The 20456-nt window shown below is 39.1% G+C and overlaps 1 protein-coding gene across 1 annotated transcript; it reads right to left on the bottom strand.

Annotated features, from left to right (window-relative positions):
- klhl3 (kelch-like family member 3) lies at positions 1–18727 on the bottom strand. The gene is made up of 15 exons (XM_038698772.1): positions 18625–18727; positions 16137–16271; positions 15575–15681; positions 15380–15501; positions 12987–13149; positions 12596–12705; positions 8520–8636; positions 7474–7623; positions 7222–7339; positions 6229–6426; positions 5179–5280; positions 4930–5058; positions 4142–4282; positions 3332–3475; positions 1–3208 (listed from the first exon to the last, which is right to left on the bottom strand). Exons 1-15 carry the CDS (start codon positions 18672–18674, stop codon positions 3180–3182), a joined length of 1815 nt encoding a protein of 604 aa, XP_038554700.1. The 5' UTR covers positions 18675–18727; the 3' UTR covers positions 1–3179.
- Between the last annotated feature and the right edge of the window lie 1729 nt (positions 18728–20456).

The following is a 20456-nucleotide window of genomic DNA, read 5'->3' as shown; positions in this document are numbered from 1 at the left end:
TTTTTGCAAAGAAAGCCTGTTTAGTATTTGTGTTAATTAAAATTATTTCAAGTTTGAAGGTTTACATATCACCTGCAAGTAGAGCGCACAAGTTTCACCTTCACAAATCACATGATGTCCCAAACACATGTCAACTAACAGACTTATTAATAACAACTGTTTAGTTTACAACATCCACAGTTTATATTAAAAAATATAACATCTGCGCTTTGTAAGAACATTATTCATCTGGAAACATCAAGGACAACACCTCTTTCAAAAAAACAAAACTCACTTCAAGGTCCATTTAACTGTTCTGGAGGTTAATTTCCAAGTTCTCGGCCTCTTGAGGTTCAAATTGTAACTTTTAAGTCAACGTGGATGAAAAGTCCTAAATGTACTCAAACGTCTGAACATCACCAGCTCCATGGTATCTGAGAAAACTCAATCTACTAACGATTGCTTTGTGTTAATGGTCGAAAGCCCCTGAACACCTACTAAATGGAACTGTTTTGCCAACTTCTGTTTCCAAAGTCAAGAATGAACCTGAACCATACTGGTGTTTTCTGGATGCTTCATAAAATTGCATATCATTAGAACTTACTGTTGATTACTGTCTACAATACAACTGTGTTTTTCCTACAGTCTAGGCAGCCGCTGGTCTCCATTTTATTCAGAACAATATGAGCTTCAACTAATAGACTTGAATTGTGCTTCCGAAAGGACTCATGCCGGTGAACTGAGTCGATTTTATATAAAAGGTAGTAATGCAGTGATGAAAGCCAAGATTTCCATCTGATAGCTTTAGATGCTGATGGCAGGCTTCAATATCCAAGGCTGTGCTCGAAATCACCCTTTATTTGCTGCAGAGTGCATTTATTCACCTTTAGTGTGCAACTTGTGCTCCATATAGTGCCCTCAAAAGTTCCCACAATGGAAAGACATGACACTACATGATCATCAATGGAATCTCAATGTATTATTAGTTACTAAAGTAACTACTGAGTGTCTATGATATAGAAAATAGTGAATGACTGATTGCGGGAGGGATTTCAAACACAGCACAAGACTTGCAATTTGGCAGCCAAATATTGTGATGAAAGAAGCTGCTAATATCACTCCATGCTTACCCGTTGTTTGGATTTTCTGACATTGTAGCTTGTGCATGCTGCAACACTGTGCTGAATTGAACTGTTATTATGCATGTCCTACCTGCAGACACATGAACACAATCCATACTGTGCAATGATAACTGTCAAATTTTAAATAGGATCTGGAGTCGGAGTCGTGCTCCATAACGCTTCTGACATTAAGCATGTCAAACGTTGCAGTTGCACTAACTATAACTGAATGCTCCAGAGCCCGTCCTGTTTGTAATGCCAGCCAAGGCGGCAACTGGGCCATGTGGACATTGCCCTCAGCGAAGTGACTTATAAAAACAACAATATGGTCTTTTAAGTATTTTATATACTTTTTGTCAGAGGGGGTTGAAATGACAGCCGAATGCATCCAGTTACTCCATGATCCAGGCAGAAATGAAAGGTTGGCTGTGGACACCTTTCTTCTATGTGTCTCTTTTCTTCAAAGCTATGGCACCAGTCAATCAACTGAGTTACTACATCTAAAATATACACCTCGATCATCTGAATGAATGTGAGCAGAGCACAAGTGTGCGTATAGGCTGAGAAAATGACACGAGAACCTCTCTTTGATATGAATAAATGCTATGCGATCAATTGTCCAAAAACAATAAATAGAAAACCTTAAACCTGCATCTTTTTCATTATAATTTTACAGTTAAATTTCTACAGTGCATTTTGACACACTCCCTTAGACATAGAACAGAAACAATTAATCATTTCAGTCTGTTAAGAGATTTAAAAAAAAAAAAAAAAAACACCATGTGACTCCCAGCATTATTCTGATCATCGTAACTGGCACATTTTTACAATTTCGGATTAAATTATTGGCATTTAAGTGGTGAGTTCAAATGCTCCCATGAGTACGATCAGTGATGGAGACAGACAGCTGAGCAGCCGTCTGTCTGACAGCAGGTCAGTGATCCAGTTGGTCAATCAGAGAGACAAGCAGATGTCCATCCATCAGTGAGTCACACAGCTGCCTGCCGGTCTGCATCAGTCAGTGCAAGTGATCAGTGCATCAGTAGTGTGCCGACAGCAGAATCAAGTGTCGTATCAGATCATCTGGCCAGGGTCTAAAGCCACAGCTGTGGTTTTCAACCTCTTTAAAAACAATCTCAAAAATATTAAATATGATAGCGGATTTGCATATTAGATGTTTTTCTACATTCTTTAAATTATGTTGCAGACTTCCAGGTCCAGGCCTCCAGTTTGAGAACAAATACACACCACGCAACAACTTTGTTTCGCCGCAGCTCTCTGGAAAGCTGGTTTTCATTTAATCCACCAGCTGGACCTGCAGACGGGAATCAAACTTGGTGCTTCTCTCAAAATTAAGCAAACAAATAATTGCCATGTCCTGATTTATATTCATTCAAGGAAGCTGTGGCAAGTCCCATGATTAAAAAATAAGAAGGGTCCCATGGCGTGCCCAGGATTCTGGATAATGCTCCTGCAACAGCCAGTCACAGACCACTGTTGCAACGCCAGCAAACAGCAAAGCTGGTTCAGTTAATTGATGGAGTGGATGTTTCTCTCAGCTGGTGTTTTAAAGTATTTAGTTTCCCAGGTTTTATACGGTGCATCACATGAACGCTGCTGCAGTTACACCACTGAGCATCTAATGCACTCCGCTCCGTTTGGCCCATCTATGTCAGTTCCTTCCAAAGTGTTTCTAACATCAGCATCTGAGTGACTTTTATGTCAGCTGATACAGCCACTTGTTATGTGCTTGGCATTTAAAAACATCTCACCAAGTTCTTATAAGCCTACTATAATGTGGCTATTGTTTCATCTCTAGTGCAACAGTGTCCTTAAAAGTCAGGATCTCGCTAATGGAAAAGGCTTGGACAACAAAATCAGGCTGTAGTTTAGCGCCAAAAAAACCCTCAAGATGCATCCTTCATTATTAGGTCAGCTGAGGATCGAGGGCGTCCTGTCCATTTGGACAGTGTTTATCTCAGGCGTTTCTTCTCCGTTTGCCTGTTGAGCTTCAGATGTCAGTGAGAGTCTGTGTGAAACCGGCTGCCGACGCAGAGCTGATGCTGTGGGAGCCCCTGGTCATAATGGCTTGTCAATCACTGCAACTCCTGTAGGAGTGAGAACATGAAAGAGTGAGAGAAACGGCTACATAAACAGGTAAAATGTGAAGACTGTAATATTTATTTCTTGCTTTGGCGCAGAAACATTGCCTGTGGTGTGACCAGTCTCACCAGCATAGCTGCGTCCATTGCTCATGTTTGTGGGAATGAGGCTCCACTTGTCTGTGGCCGGGTTGTAAAACTCTACGGAGGAGAGGTTACAGGACCCGTCGTCTCCTCCGATCACATACAATAGCCCGTTTATTGCACAGACGCCTTGAAGAGAGAGTTGGACACATTTCACAACCCGTATAGAGTTCCATACAATGCACCTAGGTAGTAAATGCTCACAGTACTAGGGTGTGTGAAGGCAACACAATAGATGTATACATATCAGTATGTGTATATGTAATAATGTAATCATGTGTTCATCAGGACAAGTAAAGGCATCTTCGCACATCGGTGTGGTTTCAAAACTCTTAAAGAAAAAAAAATAATCATAAGTAATAAGCATATTTGTAAATACACACAACCAGGATTCACTGCCTAAAGTACAGTAAATGTAGCCCACATTAAGCTTCATAATGTTTTCAACAGGTTTTCAACCACCATTATGCAAACATCCCATAGGAGATTACTATTTACAAAACAGAAAAGCAAACTGTAGCTTTATCATTTTGTTTGAAGAGTGAAACCTACATAGGGTCTGTGTTCTGAGAGGCCCTTCAAGACATCACCTGTGTCTGTTTTTTGTTTTTTTTAAACATACTTGTAACCTAAAAGTGAGCTTTAGAAAATCTCTGCTTTAATAGTTTTGTTACCTAAAGAATGGCTGTTGACTAGATATTTACAGGTGATGACGCAACTGTCTTAAAACCACAGGAGCAATTTCTACACACTACAGTATGGATGAATGTTGTGTGTCTGTGGGCGGTATCTGACCTGCGTTTCGTCGGCACATGTTCATGTCACAGACCAGCCTCCAGGTGTTGCTCTGTGGGTCGTACACCTCAACGCTCTTCCTCACCAGAGGACCGTCGTGTCCACCTGCTGCATACAGCTGACCACCCAACACACCTACCCCTAGACAAACAAAATATAAAAACACACACAGTGGTAATTAGTGTCAGAGCAGATGTCTGTGTTGTGGTGGTGCAAAGACACCAGAATTTAGATTTTAATATGTAAAAACATAGCACAAAAGTTTTTTGTTTTGTTTTTTTAAGAGGGAGGAACTCTTATTCATGTTGTCAAGGGGAGCTCTGTCATCTCACTAGAATTTTTGCTTGTACAATTGTAGAGAAGGTCCACAGGGTGGTGCTGTTGCTCCATAGGAAATTGTTGGCAAAAGCTTAATACTGTCTCATTAGACGTCTTCGAATCAACTATGGTAAGCTTGTTCAGTATAGGGGCAGTGCCAGCTTGACATGCAGTGTACCCGATACATATAACCACAAGTAGTAATATTGTGTTTATTATGCATCTAGAGTATTGTGTAATATAGCGTGTGTGTAAACAGATTTATGTTCCCATAACATGAGTAATACGTTTACAGTCACATTGTGATGATTGGACTGACTTTGGGGGACAAAACACAATAAATCATGACATTTTAGGCTGAAGACTTGGTTCAAGGTTAAGGTTAGGCAAATATTGTCCTCTGAATTGATGGAAACACAAGTGTATGTATGCATACGTGTGTGTGTGTGTGTGTGTGTGTGTGTGTGTACCTGCCCCACTGCGCCGTGTGCTCATGTCAGCTACATAGCACCACTGATCAGTGACAGGGTCGTATTCTTCCACTGTACTGAGACACTGACGGGATGCTCCATCATAGCCTCCTACTGCATACAACTTACCTGCAGACGCACACGTACACACGGTCATTAAAATATGTGACATTTGAATTTTAGCTTTTCCTTGATGATGTAACCCAGGTCACACACACACACACACACACACACACACTTCTGTCTTACCATCGACCACCCCGACACCCACACTACTGCGTCGAGTGTTCATAGAGGCGACATACATCCACTCGTCGGTTTTATAATTGAAGGCTTCTACTGTTGACAAACCTGAAAGAGAGATACAGACAGAGACAATAGAGCCAAATGAGTGTTCGATTAATTGATTAGAAGCAGCCTGTGTGTGTGTTGATCTGTCTGTAGGTGTAAACACTTTGCATCCAGACGTGTTAAGAGAGGAAAATGGCTCCCATGTCTCCTGTGTTTACTGTAAACACTGTATTACATAGCAAGCCATTATAATCTGCTCGCCCTCAGGTGGTAATTAACCAGATAATGATGTTAAGCCAGATGGGAAAATAGGTTTGCAAAACGGGACAGGGTAACTAAATCAGCATTTTGTCCTCCCCTTACCTGTCCCAAACTTAACTTCTGTTTAGTTTTCTCCAGACATTTATTTGTATATTTTTAGCCTTCTGTAATTAAACCCTACCAAAAATCTAATTAACATACAATATTTTGTAATTATAATACTTTCTACAACTGGATATACTTGTTTTAAAGTGTGTGGGAACTAATTCATAATTCCATCATTTGTAATAGTAACGTAGGCGTGACACATTCAATAGATTTGCAATCTTTTCTCTACATACTAGTCATATATTGAAATACTGATATACACCAGTAGAGCTCTCAGCACTCTTTTTTTCTGGTCAAATAATCCACTTCATGCAATCAAGGCTTTAACATTAGCAAGTACTGTTTAATGTAAAACTTGAATAAAACCATTATTTTTCACCATGAGTTGTGATTGTAAGTAATAATCCTCTAGTGACTGATTTATTCACAACACTACTGTATGAATATGTGAAATGACTAGTGGTCAAATATTTTGAGCATGTCCCCAGTCGTTTTCTACCTGTTCAAGACATTTAACAATGATTTTTCCAGATCTGTGTCGGAGGAAGCGTGTTTATTTATGGTAGACAATAAATAAAGTATTAACCTGCTACTACCAAATACTTTAGTTTCAGTTTCAGATTGAGTGTGTGTGTGTACCTATACTTCCGTTAAAGCCCCCAACGGCATACAGTAAATCCGCCAACACAGCAGCTCCCAGTGTACTGCGCCTCTCCTGCATGCTCGCCACCGCACTCCACTGGTCTCTCACTCCGTCGTACACGTCCACCGTTCGCTCCCGCAATGAACTGTTGAAACCCCCCACTGCATAAACACGGCCTGCCATGGAAACCACACCTTGGCACACAGACAGAATAAAATATGTAAAAGCAGTGGGATACTATTACAAGTGAAAGTTTACTGAAATGATTTTGACCTGCATGAGCCTGGTTAACGTTGTAATTTATTGACTGTTGACACTTAAAAAAAAAAAAGGACCATACGAGCACCTGTGTAGGTTTAAGCTCATAACATATTGATTATACTTTGCGTTAAATTATTAATTTCCAACCGTTCAAACAGTTAATATAAGACTAATTTCAATATCATCTAGAATCAACTTGCAGAGACTTCAATCAGGTAAACCATCACAAAGAAAATTTCATCTGCTTTTACATTTAGTCAAAGTTTTGTTGTTTGGTAAAGCAGGTGTGCATTTGAGGACACTCCGACATCAAGGTTTTATTGATACATGAATGAAATCTAATCCAAATGGTTGTTTAAACATTAGACACACAGACTGACAAGTTAAATGTATTCAACAATATTACATGTTTGGATTTACTCACAATCACTGCTTGAAAACTGCCCTGTATTTTTAACTGTTATAATAAATAGTAGTAGTAGAGCCTTTCTCTGCTGAGATGTGTGCATTAAACATAATCAACAATTTTGTGGTGTTATATTATAACATAGTGTAAGTGTTCCTGTTATTGTGTCAACAAAAAAACAAGAATGTTATTTACAATGTCTAAACTAAATAAGAGTTTTGCATGACAGGTGGAAAACAGTAAACTTGTCGGACTAAACTACAGAGTCAGATTTGACACGTCACATACAGCCCTACACAACACAGACTAAACACAAACTGACCTGCCCTGCAGCGTCTGGAAGGCAGGTCGGCTACTTGGTACCATCGATCTTCCTGGAAGTCGTAACACTCCACACTGCGGATCGCCTTAGGAGCCTGACCACCCACCACAATCATCACCTGTGCATGAATTAGCAATTTGAAATTACAGTGACTGTGTTTCTACAGCTGCTTTGCACAAGGTAAATGCACGTGCGTCTTCAACTACATCTTCTATCTGCCATTTTGAGTGGTGTGTGTTTGAGTTTGTGTACTTTTGGGATGCTGATAGGAGTTCGTGGTCGGGTCCTGTCTGTCTTGATGAGGTGCCGCTGGTCAGCTGGCAGCAGGTGATACTTCATTGCTTCTATGAGAAAATCTTTACAGGTGTTGTTGTTCTTTATCAAAGCCTCTTCCTCGACAATCTGAAACAGGGATCTCATTTCAGGCAAATTTCACCTTTATTTACCAAAACATAACAAGCGCACAGGACTCAATTACATGTACTGGAGCAACCAGGTTACCCGGGTAATCAGAGAATGTGTGTAGTAACCTGTTTACTGTAAACCCAGCATGTCAGAACCCAGATTCCTACCTTCAACTTTATTTTGGAACCACAGACACTTATTTTAACTCTAGTAGAAACAGAAGACACAACTTCCTGACTAACTTATTTCTTTTTTTAAATTAGTTTCAGTTTCACACTGACTTTAGATGGAGACATTATAAACAGTACGCATCGCCGTAATGATCTCTCTTTCTATCCACTCGTTCTGCTGTTACCCTGTGTGCAATCTGTTATCACACACATGCGCACTTGCAAAAAGCCAATTACAGACAAAGTTTTCCAGAACAAATCTAGCTGGCCAAACCAGATCCAGAAACAATACCCTTCTCAGATTATGCCAGTTTCTTGTTCACATGACAGTGAAGAAATAAGCTTCCTGGTTGACTTCTTAAATCTAACCTAGTTACTTAAGTGAATGTAAATGCACGAGCTGTGGGCTAACGAAACATACTGAGTATATACAGTATACACAAGAGCAAACAGTGAATTATTACTCCGCACCAAAAAAAAATTATTAGCTACCTTCAATTTTAGTTTCAATTCAGGCACTGTTAGCAGTCAAAAGACTGAAAAATGTTGGTGAACTCCATATCTGGCCTCAGACTAATATCCACAAGCGTTTGGCGTTACTCATCCTTTCTCTATGACTACCGTGAGCACATTTGAGCGACATGCACAACAATGCAGAGGGCAGGCGAGGGGTGAAAAAGAAGAATGTAGAAAAAGCAGAGCAGAACTGAGATTTTATTTTACCTTTACCAGGTAATCCCTGGACAGTAGTGGAAGTCTGACATGCTCCATCAGTTTGGGCATGTTCTCCAGACGAGCTGGCTTATCATGCTTGATCCAAGATATCATAGCCTCAAACACCTAGGGGAGAGATGGAGAGGAGTCAGGCAGCAGCGAGGGAGAAAACACCACAGGGAGTAAATTGTTCAAATGAATAAAGATTTCTCATGCAAGCTAATTTTCTTCCAATAAAGAAAATACGATGACTTGTCAATGGCAGTGATTTGGTAAAAAAAAAAAAACTCCTTTTTATGTGTGTTTGTAAAGATGTTTTACACTTCAACCAAACTTTCTTACCTCCCGCCCATTCAGACATGAAAAAGATTTGAAGAGGGGGAGTTTGTGTGAATTGCATCATTCAAGCTGTAGATACTGTGTCTTTTCATAGTGAAATACCAATATCGATTGCTCGCAGTTGCCCCCAGCAGGATGTCAGCTTAACAGAGGTGGCAGACCTTTGTTAGTCATCGGTTTCTGTGTAAAATCTCCTGCTTCAAATTCACTGATTTACACACATTCACACTTGATCATCTCCTGTTGGCCTGTGGAGCAGTTCCACCAGGGCAAACGAGGGACCGAGTGCCCCTCCTGCTGTGCTCAAAGGGACAACAACGATGGTAGTTGATGGAAAGAGGACCATTACTTGACGCCTCTTCACACCTTTTTCTTTTTCAGGGTTGAAACTAGACGAAGTCGTATGAGCTACTTTCAATTCGGATTTACACACGTATAATGTAATACAATGCAGCACAATGGCAGTGTAATAAAAATGCCTTACTTATAATGTAGTTAGATCCAAAAAATGTAGTCTCCATCCTCTGTGTTCAGATACAGATACTACTTTTACCATACCACAGCCATATGCTGATAAACATAATACCATACAGACTGTAATTCACTTCAGCCTCAGTTGTAATTCAGAGTCGGAAAACATATCTTGATATTATCTGATCTGTTTTATTCTCATTTTATTTCTTCTTTTATCCAGCATTTTATTTTCCCCCTCATATATTCTGTCATTCACTGTAGTATTTATTTAGTCTCTGTGAAGCACTTTGTACTTTGTTTTGATAAGTGATCTATAAATAAAGATTATTTTTAAACTCATCATTATCATTATCATTATCATATAAGGACATGTGTGTCATATCTCTCACTTATGGGTCTATAAACTAGGGCTGAACAATTAATAAAAAAAATTAAAAATTTCAATATGGCCTAGTGCAATTTTCAAATTTGCGAGAGGCGCAATATTTGTTAAAGCTGATGAAATATGCGTCATTTTAAATTAAATATTTGCTGCAGGGATGTCCTGGCCAACACTTCATATTCTAGAAACTAACGATAACATCTTTGTTTGGTACAGATCCCAACAAATTGTAATTCCCTGCAAACCATAATTCATTTAAATATGTTTTTCAATGAAAATAACAATAATGAACTCAAAATGATCATTCCCCGTAATATCGCAATTGCAATATCAGTCAGAATAATCCCAGTTATTTTTTTCAAGTGGCAAAATGGCTGCAATGCCACCATCACGGGCAGTTACACCTCCAAATCCAATATCAGCATAAACACAATAACTTTATAAGCATGTAAATAACTAATTTAGGGTCACAGCCTCAAAATGTGCCACAGAAATAAGCCAACAAAATAAAACAACTGAACTAGAACTTTCAACAAAAGTTGATCTATCCTACCATCTACTAAAATACCAAAACATGTACGGATCTTAGTATCTATATTTTTGTATTGATCCAGCCACAAGTAAGTTGTAGCAGATAATTCTGTGGTAACTGATTGTGTCTCCAGTGGCCTGTGCTACGAAGCGGGTTAACTGGCTTATCCAGGTAACTTCAGGAGTAACTTTGTGAAGTCGGGTGTAACTTTCAGATAACCCCGTACTACGAAAGATGAATCGGTGTTACCCGAGGTCTGTTGCCATGGCAATTCACTCCGCATCTCTAAACTGCTCCGCACGTGCTGCAAACTGCACTTGGACTACACACATCTGCACTCAGTGTTAATGATGAGAAGTAGGCTATTAATACACACCACTTCATAAAATATGTTTAGATTTCATCCTGATTTGTTCCACTGTGGTTGCAAAGAAGTTCTGAACACAACAGCATTGCACGGGATAGTTTCTTAGATGTAGCCCATCTGTAGTCTATAACTGAATTCTAAATATGTGAAAGTGTTTTCACATATTTAGATAGATTATTTTACATGTCCAAAAAATAGGGAGCCAGGGTAAGGGTTAATAACAAGAAAAAAAAAATCCTAGATTAAAGTGTGAAAATTACAAGAAGAAAAATCGGAAATTCCCTGAAATTAATGTCACAAAAAATCACTCTGGTGTTTTCTTCTGAATACACCCAATCCAAAGGAAAGTCTCTAAGGTGCAGGATAGTGATTGTAGGCTAAACTCAGTACTTCCTCCTTGCTAAATCCAATTGCAAAGTTTAATATAACTTTCCAATGAATGCATACACGGCAGACGTGTGTGTGTGTGTGTGATGTTGCAGCCTTGCAAAGTGAAGTTTCTCTCATAAATGTGTGACTATAATGTCAGAGAATATTCAAGTTTTTTACTTGTAGATTAATCTTGGAAATTAAATTTTTTTACAATGGACTTTATGTGCAGTTGTACCTTTACATCTTAATCATATTACACATAAAAGAGGCCATAAAATACATAGTAGAGATTTGAACTACAATAAGGACACTGTGAAGATAATTAGGCCACAAATTTATTCCATGCCTCCCTGGCTTTGTTGGCCGCCACGATCAGATTAGATTTAGCCGTTAACTTGTCTTTACATTCATAATTTTCTGACACTACCAACGTGCATTATTCTGGAGAAATACGGAGCATGCCCCATTGCGAAAAAAAAACTCCTGCACGCCTGCACAGCCGAACACACCCCTTTTATGTGAACGCACACAAACTTAATTCCAGTGTAGGCGGTCAGAGTTTGTCAACCCTGAGTTTACCTGATAACCCCGAGTTAACTCTGAGTAGGTTGAACTCCCTTTGTAGTACAGGCCACAGATGCAGCTAGTTTGACACTAAATAAACATTATGACAGCGTCCGGCTCCCTCCATGTCTGTATGACTAAGACCCCATCCACACTACTGCGTTTTCGAATTAAACCTTTCGCTACGCTAAGTTTGGAAACACTGCCGACCGTGTTTTGCGTTTCAAAACTCCGGAGGGCATTTTAGTAAAGACGGGCAAAAACGGAGGACTTTAGAAAAGATGACGCAGACGCTCACATTTGACTTTCTGATTGATAAGTCATGCAAAGCAGAAACACGATACTACTGACAGAGTTTTTGAGTTGGTATTTTTATTAAAATATTCTGTTCCGTGCAAATAACACGTAGGCCTATCTGCCTACACTTGTAGGCTACTGTGCATGTCAACAACTCCCAGTCTGTTTTCTGCCGCCAGACTCCCGTGTTACATTCAGTTAACGGTCCCAGCTTGTTATTGGTGCTTGTTATTATCTGCATTTCTTTATTCTTTTGCCAAATCTTCTGTAACTACGGAATAGACCATCTGCTTCATGTTTACACCGACATGCGCATGTCTAGTGTACCTGAACGGCCAATAGATGTGCGTTTTCACTCATTTTAATGTAGACAGATCAATATGCAGCTAAAATGCTTGTGTGGATAGAGATCGATTAGTTTTAATTCTCTGTTTGTAAACTCAAACGGAGTAAGTGTGGATGGGGCCTAAACCAGTGGTTATCTTGACTGCTGCTGCTCTGACAGCAGGATGACACACAGATGCTCCCTCAGACACAAACGGCATCCTCTAGAATACGTTTGCTGCCAGAGTGAGCTCATTGGATGCAGTGATGAGGACTTTATTATACAGTTAGATCTTTTTCCAGGTCCCACTATACCATATTCAATATATAATATATATAATCAATATAGTAATTTCATCCACCAGGATAGAGACAAACTGCTTTTATTAAAAAGGCCTGAAGTGTGTGTTTGTGTGTACATTGTGCTGTCTTACCTTCTCCTCCGTGGAAACCGTGAGTTTGTCACTGGAGATGAGGCTGCACACCTGCTGCAGAGAAAGGCTCAGAAACTCCTCTCCCTGCACCACGTCAGTGAAATGCTGCTCTAGAAGAGACATAAACATGCAGGGTTACAAATACCTCACATTTATTTTTGTGTTGAAATATTGTAGCTAATAAGCTCAGGGACATACAAATACAATGCCCAACATCAACATCTAAACATTTTCAAACTCTCTGGACATGAAGCATTTCTCCAAAGACTTCGGCATTTTTCAGGGCTGGTGAAACTAACTGTTACATAAATGTACCACACATACACACACACACACACACACAGTAGCTAAGATGACTCAGAATTTGTGCCGTGAACATCGAGAAGCTTACCGGCGTATGCGTGGGACTGGTTGAGAAGCTGTGTGCATGTGTGCAGGTCAGCAAAGGCTCTGATGCCCAGACAGTTGGTGGGGTGAAGCTGAGACTGCAGGAACTCACAACAAACCTGACGAACATCCATCAGCTGGAGGAGGCTGGCTGCTGGCAACAGGACCTGCAATGAGGACACACACGCATATATAGAGTCAATTTAAAACTTTAACTGGATTTTTGGTGGAAGAATTATTGGAAGGAACTGACTTCCATATTGTGGTTTATCAAACTATTCAAACGTGCCAAAAGTGTTTAAAACAACAAGAAGAGGACAATTATTTACCACCTACAGCCAAATAGTTAGAAACATTTGGTAGATGGAGTTCAGTTAGCTGTTTACCAGGACATCTGCTCTCAGTGCAAACAACTCATTACTTCAACAAGTCAGTCAGTTTAGTTTATTATTTATTTAAGCAGTCGAGGAAGCTGACCATAAGGCTCATCAACTTGGTACCCACTCAGTCAATTTGTCTACAAGGCCAACTGAATATTTTTTGCAAGCAAAACAAAGCCACGGATTAGGATTTGATCTCTGCAATGTGTTGGCTGAACCACCAGCTTTGTTGCAAATCATGCAGCTTTGTTCATTTAAAAAACACCTAAAACACCATCAACTGGTCAACAGTGTAATGTAGGTGTGTTCTTTGGCTGTGGCTCTCCAGTTTCACCCCCACATCTCCTTGCAAGCTCCTCCATCTGGAGTCACAATGAACACACCAAATTCACTTTCTTTTGTCAACAAGATCAAGGCATCATGCTGACATAAGTTATCATGACAGCAATCATACAAATAAAAAGTATATTTTGTTGTGGCAATCATGAGGTAAACACCAGAAATACAGTATAGCGCTTTTTGGGGGCCTCTGTGTTGGCGCCTCCCTGCTCCAACAGACTGGAGTCATTCAAATAGATAAACTTCGCTGCATCCCTACACATAAAAATAGGTCAGTGACACAGTCTCTGTCTGCCTCTACACACACCTCTGAGTGTGTACTGTCTCTTCTGTTTTCTGTGAACAGCTGCCCTAAAGCCTTTTGTCTTCTAAAAAGGGAGCACTCTAACACACACACACACACACACACACACACATTCAGGACTGAGGGCAGCACAAACAACACATATATTGTAAAGTGAAAACACAGAGTCTGAAGAAATGAAGACTAAAAGCAATCTTCTACTGAATATGAGTCAACAGTCAAAACACACACCCATCACACATTCAAGAGTGAGCCAATCAGGCAGGCATGCTGCTAACAGTGGGAGGATTTCCTGCCTCACTCCATGCACACTTCCTGTACTAATAATCAGAGGAAGTATCCTGCCTACAGCTTGATCCTGCTGCATTTATTCAACCCCGTGTGGGAGCCATGCAGCTACCAAGAGTTAATGCCACTGAGAAAAACAAGGCTTCAATCCAGTGCTTTCACAGCAAAGCACAGCTCACAAGCATTACCAACTCTTACATCTGCACTTCAGGCAGGTTCATTTTGGCCAGTCTGAAATTTAGTTAGCATTAAAAAGTAAATACAACAACAAGCTTAGTGGTTCTTTCTTTTTCGCTAATCAGAATAAGAAGGAGCTTTATTACCAAGTAGTGTTTTACACGTACAAGGAATTTGCTTTGGTGATAAGGTGCTACATGTAGACAAACATACAGTTTGTTTAAGATATACAGACTTTATTACCTGAACATTATAGAGTTTGGAATTTGCTTCAGTATAAATCTGGTTTCAAAAGTGCACTATAAACACTAACAAAGTAAAGGATTCACTCCACATTGATAATCACTAAATGAATGTATTCTGAGTAAATGGTGCAGCAAAAAGGGAGTTAAAAATGTGCGGTTAGTTGTTAGCATTTAATACAAGTTTGTTATGTTGTCTTACTTTTGCTCAAAACAAAAGGACTGCACACAAAAAAGGTCAAGACAGAAGCTACAAGACAAGCTTCCTTCTCCACAACCAGGAAGATTTCTAACTGTGCGACTAATGCTTTTCGCTGGGAGCCGACACGCCTCTTTGATTTAATTACCCAAACTGTAAAACAGAAAAATTGTGAAACAAATGAACTGAGCTTATAAAATGCTGGTCCCCAGGCTGTTACACGGCTACTTTTTTAAAAAAAACTGAAACCTCCAACAGAGGAGAGGAAAAGCAGAGAGGGGGGTATGGACACAACACACAAAAAGTCGTGCAGGATATATGATGATCCCTCTAATTCTGTTGCTGCTGCTAATATATGACATCAATGTTTTTAAAGCAAAGATAAGAGTTGGTGGTAAAAGCCGCCATTACAGAAGAAAAGAAAGAAAAACACACTTTCACTCCCTTCCTCTTCATAAACACTCTCACCTGGACATTGTCCTCTGTGACCTCGATCTCCGCAGTGTAGATGTAGTCGACCAGTTTTCTCAGGGTCTGTCCGTCCACCTCTCTGATCTCCACCTGATGGGCCTTGCTCTCACTCATGTCGCCTACAAAACACACACTGTTAAGCACGTGCCAGCACACTCACACATGTTCCCAAGCAAACACCAGTGTGTGTACCTGTAAACATGGCACAGAAGTAGGGGCTGCAGGACGCGAGGACCACCCTGTGAGCCGGCACTTCAACGCTCCCCGCCACCAGCTGGACATCACAGAGCATCTTTTTACTGAAAGATGAGGGTTAACAGAGAGAGAGAGAGAGAAAGAGAGCAGTGATATTATCTTATTTATCCAAGTGTTTGTGAGAACTGAAAAAATAATATGTATACAGGAGCCAGGAAAAAGCGGGAATCTTTAAAGCCAAGAATGGACAGAATGGCTGCCATCAAATGTGCCAATTAAGGTGTTTATCTCGAGGCTTGTAAATCCATATTACAACATAATAATCCATATACATATATATTTGCTGACATACTAATCATAACCTGTCTTGTCTGACTTGGAGATCTTTCTTATTCAGACAGAAACAAAACAAGCTTTTAACTTTATTGTCTTTCTATCCTTACAAAAAAAAAATAATTATCACACATACAATTATCGATAATCAACCTCCGAGCTTCAGTATATTGTGTGTGCTGTTTTTCAGCGTTTAAAGTGAAAGCAACAACTGTCAGCAACACACCTCCTCAGGTCGTTCATGAGCTGGAAAGCCTTCCTCATGTGCGTCTGGTTGAAGGTGTGCATCCCTCCATTCACCATGTCCTCCTCTGAATCCGTGGTACAGTTTGGATGTGGTGAGGCCGGTGTGGCCACCAGACTGGTAAGACATGAGAGGCATTGTCTGGATCAGTGGAGATAGACGGTGACCCAACAGTTTAACAGACTACTTTCTGGTTCATCTCTAAGGTTATGAAAAGAGGACGTGACAAGGACACTATACTGGATAACTGTGTAAAATAAGTTCTTTAAACATACTTATTTTGTCAATATTATGCTTTCCCACAGAAAAGACTGTTTAGTTAATGTCCAATTTGTCTCTATATGAAGGGCTTTCTCACCGCCTGGTAGCGCGAGTTATTTTTGAATGCTTGTATAATGCCACTGACCAATCGTCCTTTGATAATCCTTGGTTCTAAATGGTAATCTGCTTTGGTTGTCATGGATCTCAGATGCTGCTGCACACTACGGACTCCACAGTCAGAACTTTTTAAAATTCATTTGAATCTTTTTGGGGTCCAAACCAAATTTCCGCAGATTAATTTTCTGTCAATCAACTAACTTTTCAGCTCTACTTACTGTATGTCTGACATTTGCACATAAAACAGCAAATAAAACTGCATTTCTTTTAATACTAAAGCACTTTCTGACTGTGACGGGGACAGTATATGAAACTTTGGAAATGTTCAACACATTTGGAAAGCTGGATTCAATTTATGAAGCAAACAGGGTTAGGATATATGACAACATACAGCGCTAGAATAACAATAACACAATCAGAGATTTCGCTGTACAGTGTATACTGAGATATCTGTCACTTTAATATCTCTGGTTGTATTACGTCATTTTGATAAATGTGGTAAAACAATGAGCACAACTGGTTTACGACAATATTGGATTGTTACAACAGTGTGATAAAGAACCTTAATTTCAATTCACAGGATTGGATGAAAATATATTTACATTTTCTGTATTCACTAAATTTCTGATTTCAACTGAATTTCCAGAAATCTTACACATCACAATATTACAATATGTATTGTTATTGACCATGCACCCATCCAACACGCTGGATCGATATTGGAACTGGCACTGATACTGACCATATGATATGTCCTATCCAAATTAAATACATTTCCTTTGTCAATTTCATCATATTTATTGAGACTATTATTGAATCTTGCCTATATAAGACAAATAAGAGTCTATCCATGTCACCCAATTTTAGATCCATTATTTGTAAAGCTAATATATAAACAGATGGATGTCATGTTCCTAACTGCACTAAATAACCATTCAAGCATGCATATTTGACTGAGGATCACTGTTGTAGTCAAAATAATGGTTTGACCCATATCCTTCAATCATATTATTAAGTCACATGGACTTCAGGGGTAAGGCTGGTATATATATTTATTTTTCTTCCCTTTTCTTGTGTCAACAAATACCATGAAACTCTGAGACCAAAAGTCCATCTCTCAGTACTTTAACTTCCCTATCCTGGACACATTTTTTAAATATATTTCAAATCTACTCACAAATATATGCTGCCATTGTTCCAAAAAGGCTAAATAACGTACTAAAACAGTCACTATAGTTTTGAGCAAGGAGTAGATGTAGGAGTGCATTTGTGGGGGACTATTTTCAGCCGAGGATTAATGCACATTCTGATAACCTGATGTTTTTCCAAAACCATGGTGAATCCTAACACAAGACAATACCTGACAACACGTAAATTAAGTTTCAAATTCAACTTTTAACCAAACGTGACCTGCACTTAGTTAAGAGCAGGTGGCAGGAAGATAAAACGTCTTCTGTCCACAAACAACTCAAAAACAGACTGAAGACATAATGATGCAGCACTTACAAGCCACAGGCTTATTTATTATGTATAAATCGAGATAGCACAAGCTTGTAAACCAATCAGTTTACATTCATGACTCTGACAGTTTACATATATCAAAGAGTTCAACAGATTCTGTTTTATCAAAGAGTTCAACAGATTCTGTTTTGACTTTGTTGAGCATCAGTTGGCAGGCTGGCTAGCTCTTAGCATTGCTAATCATTCAACTTCATTGCTAATGGTAACTTAGCTACCGTTAACTGCCACAAATCATTGCCTCGTAAGAACCACTTTTGGGGAGAAGTCTACACTCAGTTTGCTGTCTATAAGCAGCCACTTGATGACAGTTTCCAAATATCCACATGTTAACTTGTGAGTTTGGTTAGCAACTTAGCTGCATCAGCTGGGCAACGAACGATGCTAGCTAACTTACCGAAGCTAACTAGTCAATAAGGCTAGCTTGAGTTCGTGTGCAAGGGGAAAGCTCATGGACTGTCTGTGTGGGCTTTATGGCCGGTGGATCATGTGGGGTAAAATGTTATCCGACAGATGTAGAAGCAGCGTGAATCACAGCTTTACTAAATAATCCCCTACCGCTCAGCCAACTCACCCCAACGACACACCGTCCATCCTCACGGAGTCAGGCACCACAGCAGGCATGAGCGCTGTACAGCCGCACAAAGATTGTGTATCAACAAGGGGAATCACTCCGAGGTTTAAAAAATGTACAAGACACATTTGGAGTTTTGGAATAGCTGACTTGGTCCAAACACATTTTCTATTTAATGGATTTTATTTATATATTTTATTTTTTAATTATTATCTTTGTTGATTCAAGATTCAAAATCATATAGGCCTAGAAAAGAGGTGCCCACCATCTCTACCTACCTAGGAGTTCCAATATAAAAACAAAGAAATTACTCATGTACATAGAAATAGTATGTTGAAACTGCTCATTCACAAGATCTTAAATTCATGCACCTAAGGGACACTATTAGTCAATTTTTTTTTATCCCAGTGACCATGGGAAAAAAGCATATATATAAGGGGTTCACATTTTCCTACAATTGAGCAGCATTTTCCTCTTATGGTGAACTTAATTTTCTCAGGTTTTAAACACTTATTGAGATGATTTTGTCCCCATCGCTTTTAGAAAATATTTGTTAAAAATGTTCTGGAAAATAGCTTGCAGCAAGAAATGTTACCTTAGAATGCAGTGTAAATCTAGAAGAAACAAATGTGTACTGTCCAAAAAAAGTAACTTAAGATAATAAAACAGGCTCCTGATTACTGCATTATATTTTTGTATTGTGAATTGTCACCTGTTTCCCTTTATATACATTTCCACCATAAAATGATGCAGAAAAAGTCTCCAGAATGCAGGAAGTTAAGTGTTTACCGCTGACATTTTTCTGGGGAAGGACCCGCAGACGCCCCACTCATATATTTCATCACTGAATATTTCTTCAACATTACGTTAAAATATCTTCTTGTCTTGTTCTCATGAACCCAGTATAGTGCAGCCCATGAGCTATGTGTATCATCACACCCCTAATTTCAGCCCTTATGTCTCCACCACTTTTCAACACAAAGTGATGCCCGTTAATAGGGCTGTGACTAATTACTATTTTAGTTAACAATGAATTGGCTTATTATTTCCCAGATTAATCAATTGGTCTGTATGTCTGAAAATAGTGAAAAACTACTGTCCTGAATACCTATAGCTCAAGATGATATCTTCAATTGAATTTCATCTGAGCTTTATTGGCATGGGGGGCAGATGTTTACACTGCTAAAGCAAGAGTGACATAAAAACATGTACATAAACAGAATTGTGCAATAAAATATATACAGATAAGTTGAGTGTAATAATAATACATGTAGCAAGTACAAATAAGTAAGAACTATGTACAGTAAATACTTCAAATGTCTTGTTTTATCTGACAGTCTAAAAATCTAAAATATTCAGTTTACATTGACTTAACACAGAAAAGTAGAAAATCCTCACAATTAAAAAGCTCAAACCAATGAATGTTTGGTAATTTTCACTATTTTCAAAATACTGCACACTCCGTCGTCTTCATTTTAAACACTGTACAGGTCTTTTTATTATTAAAGATAGATGTGTTTTATTGTATTGTCTATTTTGAGTCTCTTTGTTTGTTTTTCTTTTCTCAATGTTTATTGTAACTTGTGTTATAAACCAAAAAACCATAGTAAATTCCTTGGGTGTGTAAACCTACTTGGCAATCAACCTGATTCTGATTCTTTCTAGGGAAAATAACTCAATTCATTGTCATTCGCTTATCCTGAGGAAAATAACTTAATTTATAAACTGTTCCAGCTCTGAAATGAAATGTGACCTTCAATCACCAGGTATGAAAAGGGGGTTTGCATGCAAATATAAAAAGAATTGTACATATTCGGACACCAGGAAGCATT

This window comes from Micropterus salmoides, unplaced genomic scaffold, assembly GCF_014851395.1.
Source record: "Micropterus salmoides isolate LMB-PRFRI ecotype aquatic unplaced genomic scaffold, ASM1485139v1 Ms_hic_scaffold_5, whole genome shotgun sequence".
In the NCBI taxonomy this organism is placed as follows: Eukaryota; Metazoa; Chordata; class Actinopteri; order Centrarchiformes; family Centrarchidae; genus Micropterus; species Micropterus salmoides.
The sequence above is the reverse complement of the archived record's forward strand: the minus strand, read 5'-3'. Positions and strand labels throughout refer to the sequence as shown.

Coding starts and splice junctions, on each gene's coding strand:
- klhl3 (XM_038698772.1), bottom strand. CDS start 18,674: ATGCCTGCTGTGGTGCCTGACTCCGTGAGGATGGACGGTGTGTCGTTG. Junction 8,637..12,595: donor CGGTTTCCACGGAGGAGAAG/GTAAGACAGCAC, acceptor TCTCTCCCCTAG/GTGTTTGAGGCTATGATATC. Junction 7,624..8,519: donor CCAGGGATTACCTGGTAAAG/GTAAAATAAAAT, acceptor TCCCTGTTTCAG/ATTGTCGAGGAAGAGGCTTT.